The following is a 22,538-nucleotide window of genomic DNA, read 5'->3' on the forward strand; positions in this document are numbered from 1 at the left end:
AAGGTGGATTTCTTTTTAAAACATGTATATTTAGAACTGTAACGCTTACAATTTCATTAAACAATCTTAGTACAATGTGTTTAATCTAACAGTATATTACAGAACAATGTGAAAAATGATTTTAATAGCAAACCATGAAAATGGAATTAATTATAATACCTGCAGTGTCAAAGTCACTAACTTGTTACCTTTTCCAGTCAAAGAATCCCAGCAGTCATTCACACTAAATGATGCTTTGGGTTTTATCCAGAATTAAAGGGTATGATTTCCACAGAGAAAGGGCATTCCTTCACAGAAAGAAGATGCATAACAATAACGTTTTCAGCTAGCAGGTCTACCTTATACATCTATTTAGACATCATTTAAAAAAAAAAATAGGCCAATGCAGGGTTCTTATACATTCTTCAACTTAATTGCAATTTCTTTTGGAAAGAGGGATTTTTTCTTCCTCTTTATAATTTTGCAGAACCTGAGTTTAGAACAAACAAAAAGTCGCCTAATGAGCAGTTCCTCTTTATTATTATTTATGTTTCGCTTTACTGACAAATATTTGATATGGGACAGTTTTCCTCTGTGGATTCTGTTCACAATGCACCATCATAGAACTGCAAGTAGAAAAGGTCATTCTCACGTTAAATGCACAAGTTTCAATATCAGAAGCAGGACATCAGAAGGAGTTGTAATTTTTCCAGTCACAGGTGAATTTGCAACATTCACAAAAATTACACTTTCTTTTTTAAACACTTTTTGTATTTACACTTCAAGATATAAATAATGAAATTCTTTAAGTTACATGTTTTAACTTTGCTTCACAATTATTCTACATCTGCAAGCTTTCCTATATCAAACCAACCTCTTTCTTCCCTCATGAATGCAGAAGTCTGGCCTCTGATCAGTAATAATTACACTAAGCCTTCGTGATGAAAGTTTGACTGTTCAAGTATCACATCATACTGAAATTTTTGCCCCAATTTAAAAATTGGGGCAGAAAACCAAGCCACTTAGAAATGCTAATAAAAGAAATTAATCTGGGAACTCAATAAGCCAAATAATTTATTATTAAATTCTATCAGTATCTTTCTTTGGTAAGAACTATGCAAGAGAATGTCCCACCTCCCACCCCCCAAAAAAATAAAATCATATAATATGTGACATCACAGTGTCTACTCTGTGAAGGAGAAAGCCTCAAAAAATTAAGGAATTTTGTTCAGTTAAGATTGTTTATAGCAGTAGCTCTTCCATGCATTTAAGTATGCAAACGATGGAAGTTTAATATAAGATTGCAATGACAGGAATTAACAATGAGAAAAAAAGAAAGAAAAAAAACAAAACAAAACAAAACAAAACAGAATATCAACTGTTAAGTCAATGAACAAGTTGTGGTATGCTTTGTTGTACTTCTGGCACGTGTGGAAAAACCTGTAAATTACATAAAAATCCAAGATTTGGATAATTGTGTCATCCAACCCTAAATTCTAAAATATGTAGGAAGCATGAAACAAAGCTATCAGCTGCTAGACAAAAATAAAAAAAAAGTGGTCCAAATATTTGGATTTTTAGTTTTTGTTGCCCTGTGTTGAGATGCAGGATGTGACTGAAGGGAGAAAACCCAATAGCTTACACAAAACATACTGAAGTGGCAATATAAACTAGCTGACACAAGCTTCACTGTACATTTAAATTGATACAATTGTCTGGTGCTTCCATGGCCGGTAAATGTTGAGTGCCATAGGTCTCCTTAGCGTTAAAATGTTGCAACAAAGACTAATCAGGTCATAATCCTTTAAAGTGCTTTCATATCCAGTTTCTAATGGTTTTTGTTTTTCCTTGTTTTCATACCAAGTTGTCACGTGATATTGACTTCCAGAACATGGTCGTCCTTGCTGGGAATGACAAGTATTTGCATACCCGTGCTGCAGTTGAAGACCTGACCAGATGAAAAAGATTGCAGACGGGGCATTGGCAAACCTTTGTGTTCCCCGCTAGCTGCAGAATGCAAGCTGCCTCTGCTTCTTATGCTGCTGCTGTCAGCTTGATCATCCACATTCTTGTCCACAGATAGGTTATCATTTTCGATCCAGCTATCTGTGTAAAACAAAAACCCACAATTTCATTCTATTAAGCGATTAAATAAAACAAAACCCCACAATTTCATTCTATTAAGCGATTAAATAACTCAAAATTATTCCAGAGCTGAGACACACAGTCAACTTACCACATGTCAAGTTACTGAACTTCTCTGCTCTACACGCTTTTGGTTAGCAGCAGACTCAACAGTATGAATTATGTTGGTTTACACAGAAAATTTAAGTAGCATTACCTCACATCTGTCACAGGCTAGAAGAGTGCACATGAGCAGTTCCTGGAGCTCTGCTGACATATGGTAAATTACTTGCACGAATGAGTTCTAACTACAGCTCTGGGGCTACTCAGCAGTACAAAGACTCAAGGTCACTGCTGTAATTTAAACTCTTGATCTAATCTGGTTTACATGCCACACATTTTCAGCACTTCTATTTCCTACTTAGTCCTTACAAAAACTGGGTTTAATTTTCAAATCTAAAGATGCAGTAGATGTGCAGTAAACAGACAACCCTCTAATCTTGAGCTTTCATTATCAAATGCATTTTCACTTGACTATAAACTGATAACTAATTTGCATAGTTATATTTAAAGGAAGTAAGAAAAGAATGCATTTTTTATTTCTCCTTAAAGATTACAGTTGGAACCTGAATTAAAAATTCCTGTTAGAGCAGCATCTTATAAATTCAAATCAGAACTGTGAATTAAGGTAAGAACAACACCTAAGGCTACTTGCTCAATACATTTCTTTGCTTTCCTCTTTACTGGAAGAAGCAGAACCATTTCTGTAAGGAGCCATGTATTCAGGATAACTTTACCAGCATCAAGTTGCATGGAGTGAGCAGAATGATGAGGGAGGTATTTAAATAATCTGACATCAGGAAAGGGTAGATATCCAGCAAACAGAGGCATCACTTCCATGTGGACTTTGTGAGTTGCTCGAGCTGCTACAGGCATAGATATCACTCCAGAACTTTTTCCACAGACCGCCCAGTTACTACTGTTGTCAACAACTGCAAAAATAAAAGAGAAAACACTACAAAGATCATCTTTGAAAAAAAAAAAAAAAGAGAGAGAATCCTTAATATAGTTTAGAGCACTTTAAAGTCAGTATTTTTGTAATACCTTAAAAAACTCACAGGCTTGTGTATGTGAAGAGCTGTGCAAAGTAAGAAAACAGCCCTGTGCCAAAAGGATCATAGTTGGGCCTCAAACAACTATCTATCCAGTCTGAAAAACATTTAATTTGTCTTCAAGTGGAATATAAAGAGGAAAACAAAATATTCTTAATGTCCTGATGTTGGCTCTGTTAGAGTTAATTTTCTTCATAGTAGCTCACATGGTGCTATGTTCTTGGATTTGTGATTGTAGTAGTGTTGATAACACACCAATGTTTTAGGTGTTGGTGAGCAGCGCTCTAAAAGAGTCAAGGACTCTTCAGCCTCTCACGCTGCCCTGCTAGTGAGGAGGCTGGGGGCACAAAAGAAGCTGGGAGGGGCACAGCCAGGACAGCTGACCCAGACTGACAAGGGATATCACATGCCACGTGGTGTCATGCTCAGCAATAAAAGCTGGGGAAAGAAAGAAGACGGGGGGGTATATTCAGAGTTAAGTCGCTTGTCTTCCCAAGTAACCATGACACATGATGAAGTCCTGCTTTCCTGCACGTCTCTATGCAGATGGCAAGTAGTGAACAGATTCCTTATTTTGTTTTGCTTGTGTGAAGCTTTTGCTTTACCTATTAAACTGTCTTTATCTCAGAACATGAGCTTTCTCACTTTTACCTTTCTGTTTCTCTCCCTTATTCCGCTGTGGGGGGAGCGAGCAAACAGCTGTGTGTTACTCAGCTGCCTAGCAGGGTTAAACCACAACGATCAGCCTAATTAAATGAAAACTGCTTCACACAGGGGAGCCATGCCCACAAAACCTGAATATATGTCATAGAAACTCTAGCAGATTACATTACTGAAACAAAACTACTGGAGAATTTTGTCAATATACCTCAGAAAAATATTCTTACCTTCATACATAAGTTTTGTTGTGCAATACCCATCTGATTCTGTTAACGCTTCATCTCTGTCAACCTCTGAGAGGTCAACAAGTCGGGTGATGGACACCTCTAAAGAGCAGAGGGAGCCCGTTTTACAATACTCTGTCCCCAGTGGTGGAAAAATCTCGGTTTTCACATGGTACAATGTCTGTAAGGAAAAAAAATAGTGTTATCAAGAAAAAAAAGGCATTTTACATGTATTTAAACAAAACTGGACAACTGAAGCAGTATGAACTTAACTTTGCATTTAACATCCATGTCCCATTACATCTCCTTAGTGCAAGATTCAGCTATAAATAATATTCACTCCATTATATTGCTCTGTAAAATTGATGCAAACTATTTTTGATACCAGCAGCAAGTAAAAACTTCCATGTTTTAACTCTTCACACCTTCAATGTTCCTAAATGTGTACCAACCTTATAATTGAAGCAAGCTTTTATTGGATTCTTGACTTCTCACTTTCTAGACACATCACACAAAATTCCAAGTAACAGAGAGGAACTGTTCCATCATTTTTACCAGCATAATCCCCGGAATAAAAGTGTTTATTCAAAGAACTAATTAAATTACTACAAAATTAAATTTCTACCAACAAAAAAATAAGGAAAAAAAAACATTGCTTAACACATTTATTTCCCTTAAAAAAGATCCAGGGAAGGATGCTGATAAAAGTGCCAAAAATGCTAGTGATATGTTGGAAGGTAAACAAATACTCTGTTCCTCGGTGCCAGTTTGTCATAAGCAGGTAGAAAACGTACTAGCACTAAAAACAGACCAAAGGATTTAACCCAATGAAAGATTTCTCATTTTGCTGCTTTTTACCCAAACATCAAACAGGATAACACAAGAGTGAATTTAGAGATGAGATTAAATAATGTTGATAGAATTCCTTTAATGGGAAGTAATACCTGGCTTAAGCTTCCTAGCTGATCAAAGGAGTAAGAAATTTGTCCACAAGGGAAAAGAAGAAACATTTAAGATAATGGCCTAGCAAACCCTAAATATTTCATTAGAGGAGCTCATCTCAAGTGAAACAAAAACAATTCAGATGCTTACAATAGCAAAGATCTTTGAAAATGGCTATTTGTTTTAGAGATGGCTGTTTGAAGTCACCAGGGAAAAAGTAGCTCAGTCATCTAGGGACATTCTCCAGGCGCAAGCCCAGGGAGGGGAAAACAAAAACACAGAATAAAACCAAAACAAGGAACAAGATCAGAGAAACTCACAAAAGTGTTGCTCTCCCCCTCCCCCATGTCAGGTGTAACCATAAGGTTTTACCTTCTCTTCAGTTTTGCAATTCAACTATCTAGATTTCCAATGGCTCTACGTAGGTATCAATCATTATGTTTTAAAACTTCTCTTTACACATTTCTTAACTTACCTTTGCGTGTATTAGGAAACCATATTCAGTTAACATATGATATACTTACAAGTACTTACAAAAAAATTTTCCACTTGGAACTCGTAAGTGAACGGCTTCAGGGTAAGAGACTGTTTTTCAGAGGTAGCTGGACAAAAGCTGACTGAAAACAGGCACTGCAAGGAGAGAGGGAGCTCTTTTGTCCACTTCAATTCCCATACAAAGAATATTGATTGCTTACTATATATGACCTGCAAGAGAAATTGTTTATAGTATTAGCTCTTTCCTTTCTCTGGGAAAGAAATGGAAATACACATGCACATACACACATTTGTACGTTCTGGCATTAATACAGATTATAAAAACAAGGTTACCTGGTTAGTATACAGTAAAACAGAAAATATATGCAACCAAAATAACTACTAATGAAATCTTTTAATTATATGTGCATTGTTAAAAGCAGAGAAATGTTTCACTGTCAGAATCAACGTTTCAAGAGGGAACACTAATATAGTATTTTTCACACTTACTTAAGTCATATTTAATAAAGATATTAAGCACGTCTGCACATCCTTTTCCTAGTCAACAACAATGAGCAATTTAGCCATGTTCATACAGGGATGAAAAATTTCAAAGAGATATTTGCTTTTGTAAGAAGCAAATGGACTAGTCTGAAAACTTACCTAAAAATCTCTTTTATCTTTTACAATTCAATCTGACAGATCTAAGATGTGTGATTCAATCTGGCAGATCTAAGTGCCTCCCAAAGCAACTTTAAGTATCAGAATTACTTATACGACCACAAAGATCTGACCAAACATCAATTATCAGCCTTACTAGAAAAACTGTGTTTAGAAGCACTAGTATTACTAGCAAGAAGTTTCATCTAACCCTCCTGCCACAAGCTCACAAACGAAGAGAATCCATACCTGTTGAGAATCAGGGTTCAGAGGTACCAGCTGCAAATCTGTACAGTCAGCAGAATTTTTTAGGCTGTTGTCTGAAAGCTGGAAACTGAGTTCTGACAAATTCTGTATGCAGACTTGAACATACTTCCTGAAAAACATGTCAGTTTGTTCAATTTGCTACCATATTTGAATATTTACACTTAAAAGAGTACTTGTCCATAGAATTGCTGTCGAAGTGCACAGTTCATACAAAAACATAAATGCAGGTATATTTCTTTCTTGCAGTCTTTTTTCAGTATTTATTAACCTGTAGAAATGAGGCTGTAAAACACCCTCTGTCTTATTAAATAAAACCAGATAACTACACGGAATTTAGCTAGCTTGGTTTTTCTTTTGGTCTTATTTCCAGAGTAACTGAAACCATACAACTGAAATAACTGAAAACTGATTAAATTGTTATGACAGAGCACTAGAGAAAATATGCAAACATTCGGTGCAAAGCTGTGCAGAACAGAAGCCCAATTAAAAAAAAAAAAGACCAGCTATAAATATTACTTATGAAACTCAACTCTGTTTTCTAAGAAGAAACAATAAATATTTAATGAGTACATTACCGTTTGCCAGCTGACAATAAGGAATGCTTGGCATTAAAAGGTATGCAGAATGTTAATGCAATAATAGTGGAGTAAATTGACCAAGGACAATCAATGGTTACCTAAAGGAAAAAGGGAACAAAGTTTTTATTTGTAATGGTCTTTGATAAAACGATTTGATGTTTCTCCTCATTTCAAAACAAATCTTTGCTCAGCAAGTGTCTACATCTAATGCATTCAGAAGGGAAAAAATAAAAAAATCAGCATGTTAAGAGCTAATCTGAGAAAAACTGTCTTTTGCTTTTTTTTTTCCCCTGACCAGGGTATGAAATCTTGAAGAAGCTTTTCCTGTGGAAACTCATATATTCAGTAGATATATAGCATAGATATAGCATAGAAGAAAGAAAAGATAAAGAACAGAGACAATATTAATAGCATCTTAATACAATAATCTGGTAAAAGGTCAATATTAATTATATTGCTGTAAGAACTATAAGTGAAATATCTTTATAGTACTTTATTAAAATATAAGCTTAAAATATTTGAAAATGTATTAAATGAGTATGTTTCAACTTTAAGCAGCATACTTAACTAATGAGTTTGTCTTGAAGTTAGGCTGCCATTCTTCCAACTCCAAAGCATGTACTTTTAGGAACGTATTTGTATATGCAGGGAAGGAGAGGGCAAAAAAGTATCTTTTGTCACATTACGTTTTAGTAATGCTAGTCTGTAGCTATTCCTTTTTACCCTGCTATTCACATACACGGATATACGATTTGCAAGTGGAAGAATATCTTTTCCGTGAGCCAGAAGGGAGGATTTAAAGACCACCATGGTACCTTTCCTGAAGACCCAAGTATCATTCTTCCTATGAAAACTGAGACTATCAGAATATTAAAACTCAAACAATTGCAACAGCTGGGCACACAGTAAACAGGGTCTATTTCTGCTTACATATTCTTTACATTTATAATGTAAATACAAAAATCATTCTAAATGTTATAAGGGAAAGTTAGTTAAATGCAGGCAGTTTTTCCTGCCGCTACCACCACTCATATTTTGTGGAGTTCATGCCCCTGTGATCAAGAAGATTTCATAATGAAAGTGTTAAATGTCATCTTACTTTTTGATCAACAGTAGCCATACAGTTGTCCTGTTTCTGCTTCTCTTTGTTTTTTCTGTGAACTTCTTTATTCGTAGCATTTTCTCTCTCCACTGCAGATTCTGTGGCTGATGGTAAATACATGACTTCTAGTTCAAATTCGATCACATGATATGCAGGAGCCACTGGCAAACTGATGCTTGTAATCTTTTCAGAAGACTGAATCTTTAATGAAGATTCTGAGATCTTCTCTGTAGTTGTGTAGAATGGGGAGAAAAGTGATTTTAAGACATTCATCCCTTCCTGACTTTCATTTTAAGTTGTAATTAAGAAAAGTTAGCTTTGTAGGCTGGTTTCTGTTAATAAAAATACATGGTACCACAACCATTTCCTAGCAAGACCTTCATGTTTTCAGAAACAAGGAGAAACTACGTTATGTAGCTCCCTAGTACCCTTCTCATATTAACTATAATCCACACATCTTAAATGCCACTGCTGTTCACAACTTATCAATTGCAATGCCGTATCCTTCTCAAACTGCAGGACAGTAACCACCACTTGCTGTGTGTCAGTCCCTTCCAATGTTCAAAAAAGAACTAAGAGGACGGCTTGGTAACAAGCTTCCAATTAGCTAAAGAGCTACCTGAGTCTATCATATGACACACACTTAAGTTTTCACACAGTACTGCACCTCCTTAGTCTCATAATCCGTTTTTACCTCAAACAAACTTACAATTTACTGAAAACACACACATCAGTATTCTTAGTCAGCAGTCATCATGGATGTTTAACACTACACACAGGGTGCATCTGTCTAGCCTATTTTCACCTTAATTTTGTTATGTCTCTTAAAACCATTCTCCTCATTCACGTAAAAGTTATTTGTTTTTGAGCAACCAAGGAGACAAAACAGCATCCAAGTTCAGGAGAGAAAAACAAAACCTTTGATGTCATGTATTTAAATGTACACTGGCTAAAGGAAATGTTTCGTTTACACAGAGCACTAAGTAAAAACTTAGATTACTTCCCAATAAAAATGTGATGTCTGCACAGCCTACATAGTATAAGCTCACCACAACACATTTGGAAATCATAAAGGATGCAGCTATTTCTCTATGCCTACTGAATTTCATCTATGAAAGAAAAAGTTATCCAGCTATACTTGCTGAAAAGTTCATAGTACTACTTTGAGGGTGGAAGTTTAAGACTTTTCTGCACTGAAATACTGAGTTGCAAGTCACTATAATCGATCTTAATAACACCTACTGAAAATCAGTGTAATTGTTCTTAAAGCTTTACTTCAGGGTATCTAAATTTTCCGCTATTTAAAGGTTTTTACTTTATCACTTACCCCTGGTGTTGGAATAGATCACTGCCTTGCTCTCGGGATGGTACAGAATAGGCATGGCATCAGCGTTACTGAGTTGCAGAGCATCCCCATTCTTCATGCTGTAATGACCAGTAGTCACTGTGAATTTCACCTTCTGTGGAATACCAGCCAAAAGGCTATCTGAAGAAGAAAGCAGAAATTGTTAATAGATTCCAGAACTCATTAGGAGATGGTTACAATGCACTCGTAACATTTGCTAGTAACACATCCAAGCAATTTGTCACACATTTTTGGGTAATTTAAAAGTTTGGGGTTTTGTGTTATACAGTGTTAAGCCATCCAAAACAGAGTGGGTTTGGTCACTCAAATTGAAACCACCTGTTTCTCCATGCTGCTGGCCTAGGTTTTGATTAGCTGACTTATATAACACTTAGCTATGGCAGCACAGAATTCAGTAAAAGATACAATCCCAAAGAATGTACTAAGCTTTTTGCAAAGTTCTCCAGGTTGTAAACAGCTTTATATTTTTGCATCTATGGTGCCAGTCATACACACAGGCTACATTTAAATAATCAAGATAAAAATGCCAGCACACCCACAGACTCAAATATCTGAATCAGAACTATCAAATTTCATCAGTAGCTAATTTCAGTAATTCCCATCTCCCCAATATGCCTGTCCTTCCCTCACCACATATCGCAACCCCTGTAACTGAGATGATAGTGCAAATGCATATTAACTCAATTGCCTCAGTTAATAGCCTGAAAATAAAATCACTATTAACTTCAGCTTATAAACTAACATAAAGTCTACAACAAGTAATGCTCAGCCATCCATGAAACCAATGGATGAAATTCAGTATTAATTCTAATAACTTTATATTGTCTCCAGCAGAGAAACCCAATTCTTACGATGTACTTCTTAAATACCAGAGGCTGCAGCGTCACAGAACTAACCGATCTGTTCAGTCAATTAAAAAAATTAACTATTCAGTTCTCCTAATCCACATGGGAACTCAAATCAAACCTAATATCTAAGTGGCACTACATGTTCAAATTTGAGCCAAGTTCTGAAATTAGTTGTTGAGAAACTAGCCATCACTGACATCATACTTGATCGATAGTTTGAAAAATGAGATTTAATTTCAGACTGCTAGCTCAAAACCAAGAGTAAAGCAATATAATTCTGAAAATAAAATAAAAAAATCAAGACAAAACACTTAGTCTAGTTCCAATGAGAGTATAACAGAATTTAATGAAACAACTGCAGCGTAACACTTGTACCTACCAGTCAGTGGTTCCACTTTTAGCTGGGGCTCCTGAGAATATACATCATACTGCACAATTGGATAAATGTGAAGAAGGACAAACTGTACTTTTCCCACTGAAGTGCACAGTTGCCTGAGTGTGTACGTACCGGGTTCCTTGGCCTTTGAAGAAAACATATGATTGGCATTTTCAGCTTAGGAAGCACTTCTAGAACAAACTTGTCCTCTACTAAGGACAAGTATTTTTTGAGCTCATTTCTATCAGCATTTGTAAATTACAAACAAACCAACAGAATCACTCTCCAAGTGCCAAGATTTTCACAAAAGGCACACCTTTTCCCTCATGAAGATATAAGTTGCAGAATGCTGGCTGAGTCAAGAGAAAACATAACATGTACCAGGAATCAGAACAGCTAACACAGTAGCTACATTGTCAAATTGTTATTTGGGAATGCTTTTTGCTCCTCTCCTTACTTCCCTCCCCATGCCACATACATTAAAATTCATTTAAGCACTGGAATTATATTTACCAAGTAATAAAGCACTGATTTGGCTAACATTCATAAAATCCTACACCATTTATACAAGCCTTCAGTGTAAGCTATTGACTTCACACACCCACACCCAGCTCATGAATGCTTACAGAAAAGTAATACGTATTTAATTTCAAACTCTTCCCTTGCCCTGTATAATGTGACTCTACATGTTTTTACATAATGTTATAAAAAGCAAAGCTGTAGCACTATTATCTGCAAGTATATTTATTCTTGATTGTGTTTGCTCTCAGCTACTACCACTAGGGAATAGGAGATGTTTCCATGTGCCATTTTACGAAGTGTAACTCATAAAATGCATATTGATGCCGGGTAGAATTAAATCTAAAGAGTAGGATTACGAATTATGCGGATAAGCTGCAGTGACTTAACATTCAAACCTCATTTACACAGTTATCTACAAAGCAAATCCTGGCTGAAAATCAGTACTATGCATTTAGACAATACAGTCACTAAATTTTATCCCTTCATTATTTTACAAACGGAGAAGCACGATTGAAGTCTTTTGTAATACATGCATACTTAAAACCTCAACATGGGATGAACACACTGGTCTGAGGAACTTTAATAATGCTTTCTGATCTCTTAAAGCTGGAGGAAATACACTGAAAGGGATCGTGTGGAAGATTACTATCAATTGACATAACATTGATAAGTTTGAAATTTAAAGAAAGAATAATTCTCCCTTTGCATCTTAGGAGTAGTGTCATTCCTCGTTCTGCAAAAGTAGTGCAATTAAGTACTGCTGTACTAACAAAAATTAGAAACAAAAAATGTCACAGGGATTAAAAAAAAAAAAAAAAACGTGGTAAATACTACAGCTCAAATCTAGAGAAGCAGGCGTATATACCATGTATGACTGCAAAACTCCTTTCTTCAGAGCATCCATACCCTTTCCAGTATGCAGATCAGATACTGTTCAGAAAGCCAAGCAGCTATGGAGCAGCTGTTCCATTCCTCATTCTCTTTCCCTATCTCGCATTAATCATGCAGGTGCTACGCTGAATTTCTGTGTTTTCTGACACAAACTTTCTCTACACTGGTGTTCATTACGGTAGCACTGAACTCTACTAAATATTTCCCTGTGAAGAATTACAGAGGTGAGGGAGATGGTATTTAGAGATAAACCAAGGAACAGAATGAGGCCAGGGGCTCCTACCTCGGGAACTTCAAACAGATGGTGAAGCCTTGGTTTTGAGAAGGCTTAGCATTTTGCTTGCTAGAGCTAAGCTGGGAGGGAAATGCCTTTCCTCGTTTCATTAAGCAACAACAGTAAAGAAACCAGTGAACCACAGAGCAGAAAAGTAAGAGGTCACAAAATGAATTAAGCGTTTAAAAACAAATTAACAGAACACACAGAAAACCAGCACCCCACCACAGAGATGCACGCACCACAAAAAAATTACCCATCCCCACCCCATCAAAAAAAATAAATAATAAACAAACAAAACACCAAAACCACCAGGATTACTAGGTAGAAATCAGCAGGCCTTGGGTACCATGCCATCTAGCACTAGTAGTAACGAAACGTGAAGAGATGATGAGCGCTACTATCCCTAAATACTTCAGCAATTACTCGGACTACTTAGCTTGATGGAGGAAAATAAGGAGGGAAAAATGGATTGCTCCAAGTATGAATCTGGCTTAGAAGGATGTGTAAGTGAGGAACTGGAGGAGTTTCACCGACAATGCTCTATGGCAGAAACAGGACTGCGAGCCAGTTTCTGAGGGTGGCATTTAGATAGGGATCCTATTTTCGCAGGTGCTACAGGAAACTAGATTTGCAGGAGTAAACAGAGACTCCTGATGTTCTTTATGTTGTGTCCTTTCTCATTTATTGCATGATTAAGATAAATAATGGGGCAATTTTAATTCTGACATCTTCTAAATTCCAATATTTGAAGCTGAGCTTAACTTTGTCATACTTTTTGCAAGTAGGATGTTTACTATATCCACTAAATGAAAAAATATTCTACCACCTTCTATACTGAAGGACAGGCTAGTAAACAAATTTAACCACACAGTCACTTATTGAAAGCTAGAAAATGCAGTCCCATCAAAATATTTTTAACGTTATTCTGAATAAGCTTATCAGCAAAGGCAGACTGGATGAACAGCACATTATCCTGCATATGAATTCCTCAGTTTAATTTTTGGCAGCAATAATCAAGATGTTTAAGTTTTGGAAGGCTGACTCACGATTACTAATAGGAGAGTCACCAGTACATTTTGGCACAAAACCAACAGCCCTCTTTAAAGGGAAATTATGGTCTAGAGCAATGAAAAGGCAGCCACAAGGGGGATGGCAAACTGTAACAGGAATACAGGTACCACTTGCCAGCACTCTGCTCTTCCTCAAACACTGCTTTTAGTTCTTCCATGAGCGTTATGTTCACTCAACCATAAAAGCATACCTGAGTACTGAACGTTATTTTGTTGACCCCTGGTTCCAGTATCAAGTTGTGACACTTTAACATGTGAGCTCCATCTTCCAAAGTCACCCCTGAGGGCATATCCAGAGAACTGCTGCTCTCTTGCCTTCGTAGTAGCATGTGCACGTTTTTGCAGATAATTCCCGCTGTGTTCAAAGAGTTATCCGAGGGACTTCGTTCATACATTTCATAGAGCTCGAGCGCTGGCAAGTTGTTTCTTGACAAAGGAAATCCTACCACCTCATTTGGAAAGCTGATAACACCATTGGAGGTTTTGTGCTTAGTGAGCCACTCAGCTGTTTTCCTGTAATTATTCTTCTCAATGCTGAAGTGAACATGAATAGCAATCTGATCCACTTGGACAGGGATGGGCATTTGGCTCAGCAAAGTCAACTCAATAGACAACTTCCCACCCACATGGACAACAGCATTCGGAGGGTCAAAATGCAGAGTTTTTAACTGTGCAAAGGAGTGCATAGGCAATATAATCTTCTGACCTGAAAAGGCACAAAACAAACAAAACAAAAAATCAGGAATTGTATTATTTTCGTATGTTGCTGGAGATCAACAGATTCTCCCCCCCTCAAAAATTTAAATCCCAAGAATCAAATTGATCAACTTTTCACAATGAAATCCTTCTCATTTCATTCAGTATTTCACAAACCAATACATTCATATTTTATCTTGCATAGAAATAAGATTTAACATGCTGGGATTTATTTTCTAATAATTCATCTACTACAATTTTACTACTCCTTAAGCTATTGAGACAACTAAGTGAAGAGATAATATCTAAGAGGAAGTTTAACATTTCAATACTACATAAATTGTCATAGATGAGCACAGTAACAAAGTGGCAAAATTCCCAGAGCGCATAAATAAAGAGCAAACACAAGCCTAATAAACTAACAAATCAGATTAATGCCTTGAGCCATCAGCTTTATCAGATAAGGGTCTTTTACTTTTTTAGATTAAAAGAAAAAAAAAAAGACACTGAAGGCAGTACCAAAACTTAATTAAGAAGCATGTCTATAATAGCATATGATATATCCATTCATCAAGAAAAACTTCTGCATAAAAATGAAGTCTTAGATCTACAGAAAGCGTGGATTTTGACCAATTTCAGAGATAAGACATTAATGAAGCAAAGGAATGTATAAAAATAGAAGGTGGTATGGTCAAAATACTGCAAGTATGGTCAAAATACTGCAAGTGGGTGGCAACAAATCTAACATCAGAAAACAAAGTATCATCACAGAGCTGTCATCTGCATGCCAGCAATGCAGAGTCAAAGTTAAGTAGCAATTGAAAAAAACAATACAAGGGAAATTATGAGCTGCCAAAGCAGACAAATAGGTAAGGTGAAATAAAAGCAAAGCAGACAAACAGATGGGCAACGTGAAACAAAAGTGGCCTCAAAATGAAATGAAAACTATAATTACCCTTTCATCACTGAATAGCCTTAATTATTTCAAAAGTTTTATAAATGCTCTGAAGATGACAGGAAAAAGAGCCATGTTGCTTCTGAAGTCATACACAAGGTAATGAACCCAAACAGAAAAAGTATTTTAGTCTACTTTTAGGGAAAGACTAGATTAGAGCAGCTTAAGTTTTATGTATTTAAAAAGCCAGACTTACCTTGATTCTCTTCTTGCTGATTGGCAAAATCTAGTATTTCTTGGCAAAAGCTTTTGCGTTCGTCTTCTGTTAAGTGGTTATCACTAGCTAAAAGACTGCTTGTTTGAAGATAACTAACAAAGTTAAGGAAACAGGAGGCAGTATATTTCATTACATCCTCAAATTTGACTGAAAATAACAGTTCAAGTACTGCCTTTCTACCCTTTTAGTATAAGACCTGCCTTCATCATCACCACATGCTTCCATTAGAAAAGAAACAATGGAAGATGTAATGTCATATGAGATGATTGCAGAATCATCAGTTTTTACAGATCTATAAACTTGTGCAAACCTCCCCCCAAATTCCTACCTAAAAAGATCAATGAGCATTAAAAGTTCATTATTTGACAACAGATAAATGAAGCATGAAAGTTAAAGACCCAGCTTGTTGCATTACACTGCACATTTAGAATTAAACAACCAGAGTATTTTTGTTCACTTTCCAGTTTACTTTGTCGAGAAGCTGCTAGCTGTTACAGCCCCATTTACCATACTAAGTTACATTATAAGGCATTCCTTGCACTTCTGAGTGCTGAGGACGCACAAATGCTCATGTAAGTGCAGAAGACTGCAATATTCCTAGCTCAGGTTTTCTGAATGCCACATGCAGAGAAGCAGAAAAGAAAATAAGGCTGTTTAAAAGTGATTTAACAATTTTCAAAAAAGGACAGACATTTATGTTGTTTAAGTCTAGTTCAAAAAGAAAGGTCCAAAACCAGAAAGATAAGAAATACAATTTTATCCAGTCTTGATTTTTTTGCTCCGTCTTTTAGAGGATACTTTTCTATTTGCCCGAGGTGTTTCTGACATTCTGCTAACTGTTTTCTCGTATGCGTGACAAGCAGTGCCCAGCCCTCAGACAGGTAAGTTTTCAGTGCTCCTTGAAGATAGACCTCTGCCTTCTGTGGCCCTTTCTTCCTCCTTTAAAAATAAACAAATGAATACAGAGTGATACAAGTGTCTTTGTGGCCACTGTCTACACATTTTTTTTAAAAAAGTGGTCATGGGGAATACACTATACGAATGCAGAACAAAATGCAGCAGAACTATTCATTTTGCTAGTACCAGCTCAATGTCTTGCCCTACCTTTCATTTAAGCATGCAGAACTGCAATGAGTCTAAACATAAAATGTCAATGAGACCTCATACACAAATCTATCACAAATCAGAGTAAGTGAGGCAAACGTAACTCCCATAAATGTATTTTCATGATAAAGCCATTTCAGACTTCTGACGGGTAACTAAAATTATGCTTGCTCAACAATTTTAGAGCAGGAAAATGCCTTAATGGAAGTATCATTTTATCACTGCATAACAGTTCCATGGTAGTCTTTAAATCTGATGCTATCCCCTCAGGTGAAAATTAATTAACTTAGGAAATTTAATTTAAGAGAATCTGTTGTTGGCAAGAAGTTCAGACTGGTTTACTGAACCTGGATGAGAAGCATGCCCAAAGATAAAAGCACCCGAGAAACAAAGAAACAAACAAACAAAAAAACAATCAGTACTCCCAAATTCTTTAAGATTAAAGACAGAAAACCAACACAGAAGGGTCTTCTAGTGGAGAGCCAGAGATAAACACAGAAAATATATTTAGAAACTAGGAATGAAATCATAAAGTTTCATAGAGGGGGAAACTAAACATTTTGTAATGAAAACCTTCAAATACAAAACTGGTAACTCTTGAAAGAACATATTTTCTGGCTTTTAAGTATATATGTACATAAGTGTGTCTGTGTATGTTTAAGAAGAACGTAAATTTTGAAGCAAATCAGAAATCATGTTAGAAAGTAGGCTACAGTAATTGCAAGGTTATGTCTTCCTCCTAACCCTTTCCTCCTTAGCAGAAGACCAAGATAAAGAACAGAGGAAAGTTAAGGTACGAGTACTAAAATGAGGTGAGAATTAGGGTCCAAAATAAAAAGATTGCCAGGGTTCTCATCTTTCCCCTGCCTTCCCCTGTTCCTTCCCCCCCCCAAAAAAAAAACATAAACAGGGCAAAATTTAGGGTATGTTTGCAATAAAAATACTTTTTAAAATTCCTTTTGAAATACAGGTTATTTTCCTCAAGTATTATATTCAAGCTTTCATTTACATATAAAACTCTGCCAAGTCCTTTCCAACAAGCTTAGCTGAGCGAATTCGTCCAATATTGGTGTACATTTCAATGGTGGCATGGGACAGATCCTGTTTAAAAGACAAGAAGATATTATAAGCTGTGTATTTTTAGCAGCTACCTGATATTTCACATAAAGTCATAACCAGTAACTAAGTTACTACAATAAAATTACCAGAACAAGTCGCTTTTTAGATTTCTTATTGCCCCCCAGACACACTTTTGAGAGGTTTGCAACATACCCATGTTATAAGTTGCAGAAGAAAATAAGCATATTAAAAATAAGATGAGACAATTCAAAAACAGAGAAAATACTCAAGAAAATGCACATGTATCCTCCTGTGTTTTTTGAAAGCACCTGTTTCTTGGGGACTATAGCCCATTTTGCTCTTATTACATGGGAGCATAGCGTATGCATCATTCCAGGATACATCACGGTGTAACATTTAGCAAAATATTAGAGTTTATTCTAAAGATTCTAATACTAATATTAATAACTAATACTTCAAAAATAAATAAAGCTACGTACAATACATGATTCTTTCACTAAAGCTGCAGATAATGCCATCAAGTTAAATGCAAAATACTAACCTACAATTGGAATAATTACTTTCCCAAGCATGCCTTAAAGGAACTCTGCTTGAAGCTACACAATCCTGACTTGAGGTTTCTCAGTCATCTTTAAGCTTTATTTTAATGCAGCCACAATGTCTGCAGGCCACTTTCCTTAAGTTGCCCTAAGCTTGTAATAATTGCAAATTTTGTGAGAAAGGTCTTTCCCTGTATCAAAACATGCTGTATAGCACCATCAAAATTATTTCTCCAATATCTAATCATCACTGGACATAAAGACATTTCCTACCACATTTACAAACCAGCAGCCTCTTCTACAGCAACTCATTGTCCTTCAGTTAGCATATTAAGATCTACTTTGGTCATCAAAAGAGATAACTTAAGAACTTTCAAATACCTGTTTTGTTTTGTTTTGTTTTGTTTTTTAAATAGAGTATCTGCAGGAAAGTGTCTATTCTATGGGGCAGAAAAACAACCTAAAATGGACTTCCCAAAACTTTTCTTAACCTGTTTGTGATGTTTCTTAACCAGAGCCCAAAGAGAGAAAAAAAATCACCCATGCATTCTCTTGGTCTCATTAAAGAACACAAAACAGTACATTACAATAAACTTGATCGGTTCACTCCTTAACCAACCAGTGTGAACTGAGAGGTTTTGGACACCAAACTAAATAAATGAAAAGTAACATTCACCCAAAATTAAGGTACAGGACAACATGTTTGTGGAAGATCTGCCAGTCTTACAAAAGATTCCAAAGTTGTCACGTAAGACTAGACATTGAATGAAACAAAACCATCCTTTTCTGGTAATAAAAGCTCATCATTTCTTGCTTTCAACATTTCTGAAGAGCTGCATTTTACTTTCCAAACTCATGAAAATTTTAAATGCAAATAAGTCATCTTAGTTGTGTACGGAAATTTTAATTAATTCCGCGTTCTCCACTGAATACATGGACAAAACAAAGTTACGTATAAATTGTATGTATTTATGCAACAAACACTGCAAAAGATTTTCTATGTAGATCTGATCTCTACTAATCTGAATTTCTGATGTGCAAAAGCACAGTCAGAAATACAAATAGGATAAGCAGTTCTTTCACTTGCAACCTCTGCAGACCCCACTTGGTTTCTTAAATTTAGGAAGATACTGCTTAATATAGCAGAGATCTTAGGGTGCAAGTTGGAACTGAAAAGATAAGCACAGCCATCAATTCTGAGAAATCTTTGTTTTGGTCCACCTATCCAACAAGTAGCAAAGAAACAACGCATGTATGTGAAATCTGGCATCTTCAGAACAAATTGGTTAAGACTTGCTTTAAATAACAACTTTGTAAGAAATGGAGTAGCATTTCACATTAAAAAAATGATTAATTTTCATCCAGCTTTGTCCCAGAGAATTTTAAAGGCAGTACTGTAACTATAAAATCATTTTCCTCTGAAATTTCTAAGGAAAACAAACAAGCAAAAAAACCACAAACACTCTTGTGACAGTCAGGTGTTTTGGGTTTTATTTAATAACCTTTTATAAAAAAAAAAAGATCCAAAATATCATTACAATGGCTCCTCAATAAGGGAGCTGTCAGAAAATAAACGTACAAATTAACGTGCAATGAGCATTGTAATGTTTCAAACTGTGTCAACTCTAACTGAAATATCTGCAGATATCCCACACTTTATATAAGAAATTCAACAACAACTTAACTCATGTAACACTCATTCCAAGATGCAAGCCTAAAACATTTGAAGGAAAGTTGGATTCACGCAATAATATTCTTCTGGGAAAGATTCAAATAATTCTAGATAGCAGAGTAGGATAGCCATGACATTGGCTTTTTCTGATAGCTAAGTATACATAGCCACAAATAACCTCCAGCCTCATAGCTGTAAATATTAATCTACATCATTAAAACCTGGGTCCCATACAGGGTTCCAGTTGTAAAACAAATCAGCGTTGGTGTGTTCAGTATGTAAGCAATGACTTCTGATGCCAAAAATACAGAAATACAGATCCAAGTTCCTAACACCATCATCTCAGGTTTAAAACTTTGGGCCCTATTCAGTTTATAATGTAAATATCCCAAACTAATATAAATAAGCAAAGACTGTACTTACTAAGTAGTGTTTTTCAAAAGCTTCTACAGATGATAAGGCCTCTTTAAGTTTCTTATAAGGGCTCTGTGATGCATTGGCTTTAGGAAAAAAAGAATAGGAAACATCACTTACAAATACACGCCTATTTTAATACCCACCAACAACACTTAAAGACAGATCATAAGTTTCTTCCCAGAGACTCTTATTTTAGAGTCTAGGGACTTTAGAGTCTCTAGATTCTAAAACAAGATCAAGAAAGGATGTCTCACAAAAATGAGTGCTGCACACACGAACACGAGTGATGTTCAGTGTAGCTTGGTGAAGACAAGCAGCAATACAGTAACTATGCTAACTTCTCCACACAGTATTTCATGCCATTTATTCAGCCTTGCAACACGCACAGTTGTATTTCAAAATCACTGTATTTTGCCAAGACTAATATTCTCACAACTTTCCAATGCTGGATTTATAAAATGTATGACAGAAGTATACTGTAATTTAAAGACATTTTTATACCTTAAACATTGGTCTTGGTAACCATTTTCCTTTGAAGTACAATTTTCTTTTTCTGAAGTAGCTTGCTCAATTTAAAAGTTCTTGCCAGACCGAATACGTGCCAACGTTTCCAGAAGAATAAAGCCCCCATTTTAAATAAACACAACAGGTACTACAGTGCTGAATTAAGAAACATATATTGTGACTGTAAGAGCAAGTAACGTGCCAGCCTGACAGCTAATACTTCAAAGATACTAATTGTTCTAGCATTTTTTGACTTTTGAAAGCTTCTTCCCTTTAGAAATAGCTTTGTGAGGGACAAGTAGTCCACAACCAGTAAATAAATTTCATTGTTGAGCCACTCAAATAATATCACTTCAACTCCCATAATACCACCCTGTAGTTCAGGTTGCAGGTTATCTATTTGCATTAGATCAAGGATCTACTGCTTCTTTTTCAAATATTTTAATACTTGTCTGAAAGTATTAAAAACTTTATCCAAAACTAGTACTGTTCCAGAATATTTACCTAAATGCTGATAAATGGACCATTAATGGAAAAAACTTACATTTGCAACAGCAAGAAGATGCACTGTTAATTTCAAGTACTAGACACAGTAAAATAAATCCTCGTAAGATATAATAGGGTTCTATCAATGTTTATATAAACACAGGGATACCCAGAAGTTATTCTTATCGATATATTTATATGCCATGCATTAAAGACAATGTCCGTTATTAGAAAACACATGTATATTCCTGGTAATACCTGTTTCAGGGCGTTCTGCTCCCAATCCTGCTAACAGATCAACAGTTCTGTTAAGATCTTCTGAATTGGGTCCCTTCTCTGACACGAGCCCACACAGGTAACCCAGAGATTTTAACTGTAAGAGAATCCAGATGCTTGTTTTCAATGGGTTATAAAACCAATACAAAAACCCTTTTATTCTATCACACCATTCCAACAACACAAGACATTTCCAAGGAAAATACTGCTGCCATATTACACTGCTTATAAAATCTATAATAAAGTTGCTTCTTGGGAAGAAAATAGAGAACCTTTAACAAGGTAACTGTGATCCTCACTTAAGGTAGAAATTAATTTTATGAAGAACTGAGTTGTATATAACATAAGTTGCAGACTCAGCATTGGAACACATGCATAGACATGCACAGCCCTGCTCGCAGAGAACCAAATCAGAATAAATCCTCTTTTTCCCTACAAGCATGAAAAAAGCTTGAGATGTTTGGCAGTTACTGCCAAATCTGTATTTCAGTACAGAAGTTTGAAAACTATACAATCAAGAAATGCAGACAGTTTCCAATACACTGATAGATGAGCTTGCAAATTCACCCCAAGTATTGTATTCAAAAAAACCTTCTTGAAAATGGAGATTAGCACAACTAATCTGTTTTAAAACAGTGTGACAAAACTACCATAAAAATTCCTTCCAGACAGCAGCTGGCATGCGTGACAACCAGAAGCCAGAAGAGGATCCTGTGATAAAGAAGTTTACCGTTGGCCATTTGGTATCTCATTTAGTGTAACTCAACCAGCTACCAAAATAACCGCTTTCCCCCCAGGCGAAAAGTTCTCAGCTTGTTATATTGCTGTAAAACATTTTGAATGGGGATGGTCATTAAAGGGAAAACCAAAAGCATTAAATTCCACTTTATTTTCCTCACTAGTTGCTGAACTTCATTCAGTCTGTTCCACTTTACCACTACTCGTTATTCTATAATTTCTCCCTTTACCTTTTGGGTTAGAAGAGCTATGAATGGCACCAACATTTCCAACCCAGGTACAAACCTTCTTTAGAAATGCAGCAACATGTGAAGTGTCTGATACACCCAACACCACTTTAAACGACTGTGTATTTCCTTCATTCTGAGATTCCTCCCCATTT

General features: G+C 36.0%; 1 protein-coding gene and 1 long non-coding RNA gene across 2 annotated transcripts in view; one reads left to right on the top strand and one right to left on the bottom strand.

Moving 5' to 3' along the window:
• Positions 1 to 8: 8 nt before the first annotated feature.
• The window catches only part of TRAPPC10 (trafficking protein particle complex subunit 10), a 39,662-nt gene continuing 17,132 nt past the window's right edge, over positions 9 to 22,538 (bottom strand). Inside the window, exons 9-23 of the mRNA XM_084521184.1 lie at positions 21,401 to 21,515; positions 20,159 to 20,235; positions 17,454 to 17,545; positions 16,139 to 16,279; positions 15,320 to 15,432; positions 13,664 to 14,178; positions 10,716 to 10,857; positions 9,450 to 9,608; positions 8,120 to 8,349; positions 7,018 to 7,118; positions 6,425 to 6,551; positions 5,576 to 5,746; positions 4,103 to 4,280; positions 2,901 to 3,095; positions 9 to 2,085 (exon numbers count right to left, since the gene is read on the bottom strand). Coding sequence (XP_084377310.1) covers positions 1,847 to 2,085; positions 2,901 to 3,095; positions 4,103 to 4,280; positions 5,576 to 5,746; positions 6,425 to 6,551; positions 7,018 to 7,118; positions 8,120 to 8,349; positions 9,450 to 9,608; positions 10,716 to 10,857; positions 13,664 to 14,178; positions 15,320 to 15,432; positions 16,139 to 16,279; positions 17,454 to 17,545; positions 20,159 to 20,235; positions 21,401 to 21,515 — 2,595 coding nt within the window. The 3' untranslated portion in view covers positions 9 to 1,846. The remainder of the gene's footprint in view (positions 2,086 to 2,900; positions 3,096 to 4,102; positions 4,281 to 5,575; positions 5,747 to 6,424; positions 6,552 to 7,017; positions 7,119 to 8,119; positions 8,350 to 9,449; positions 9,609 to 10,715; positions 10,858 to 13,663; positions 14,179 to 15,319; positions 15,433 to 16,138; positions 16,280 to 17,453; positions 17,546 to 20,158; positions 20,236 to 21,400; positions 21,516 to 22,538) is intronic.
• Positions 2,099 to 3,845, top strand: LOC311437655. Its single transcript, XR_014693609.1, has 3 exons — positions 2,099 to 2,383; positions 2,716 to 2,791; positions 3,482 to 3,845. It is a non-coding gene; the product is annotated as an uncharacterized lncRNA (long non-coding RNA).

This window comes from Aythya ferina, assembly GCF_964211825.1.
Source record: "Aythya ferina genome assembly, chromosome: 1".
NCBI classification, from domain to species: Eukaryota; Metazoa; Chordata; class Aves; order Anseriformes; family Anatidae; genus Aythya; species Aythya ferina.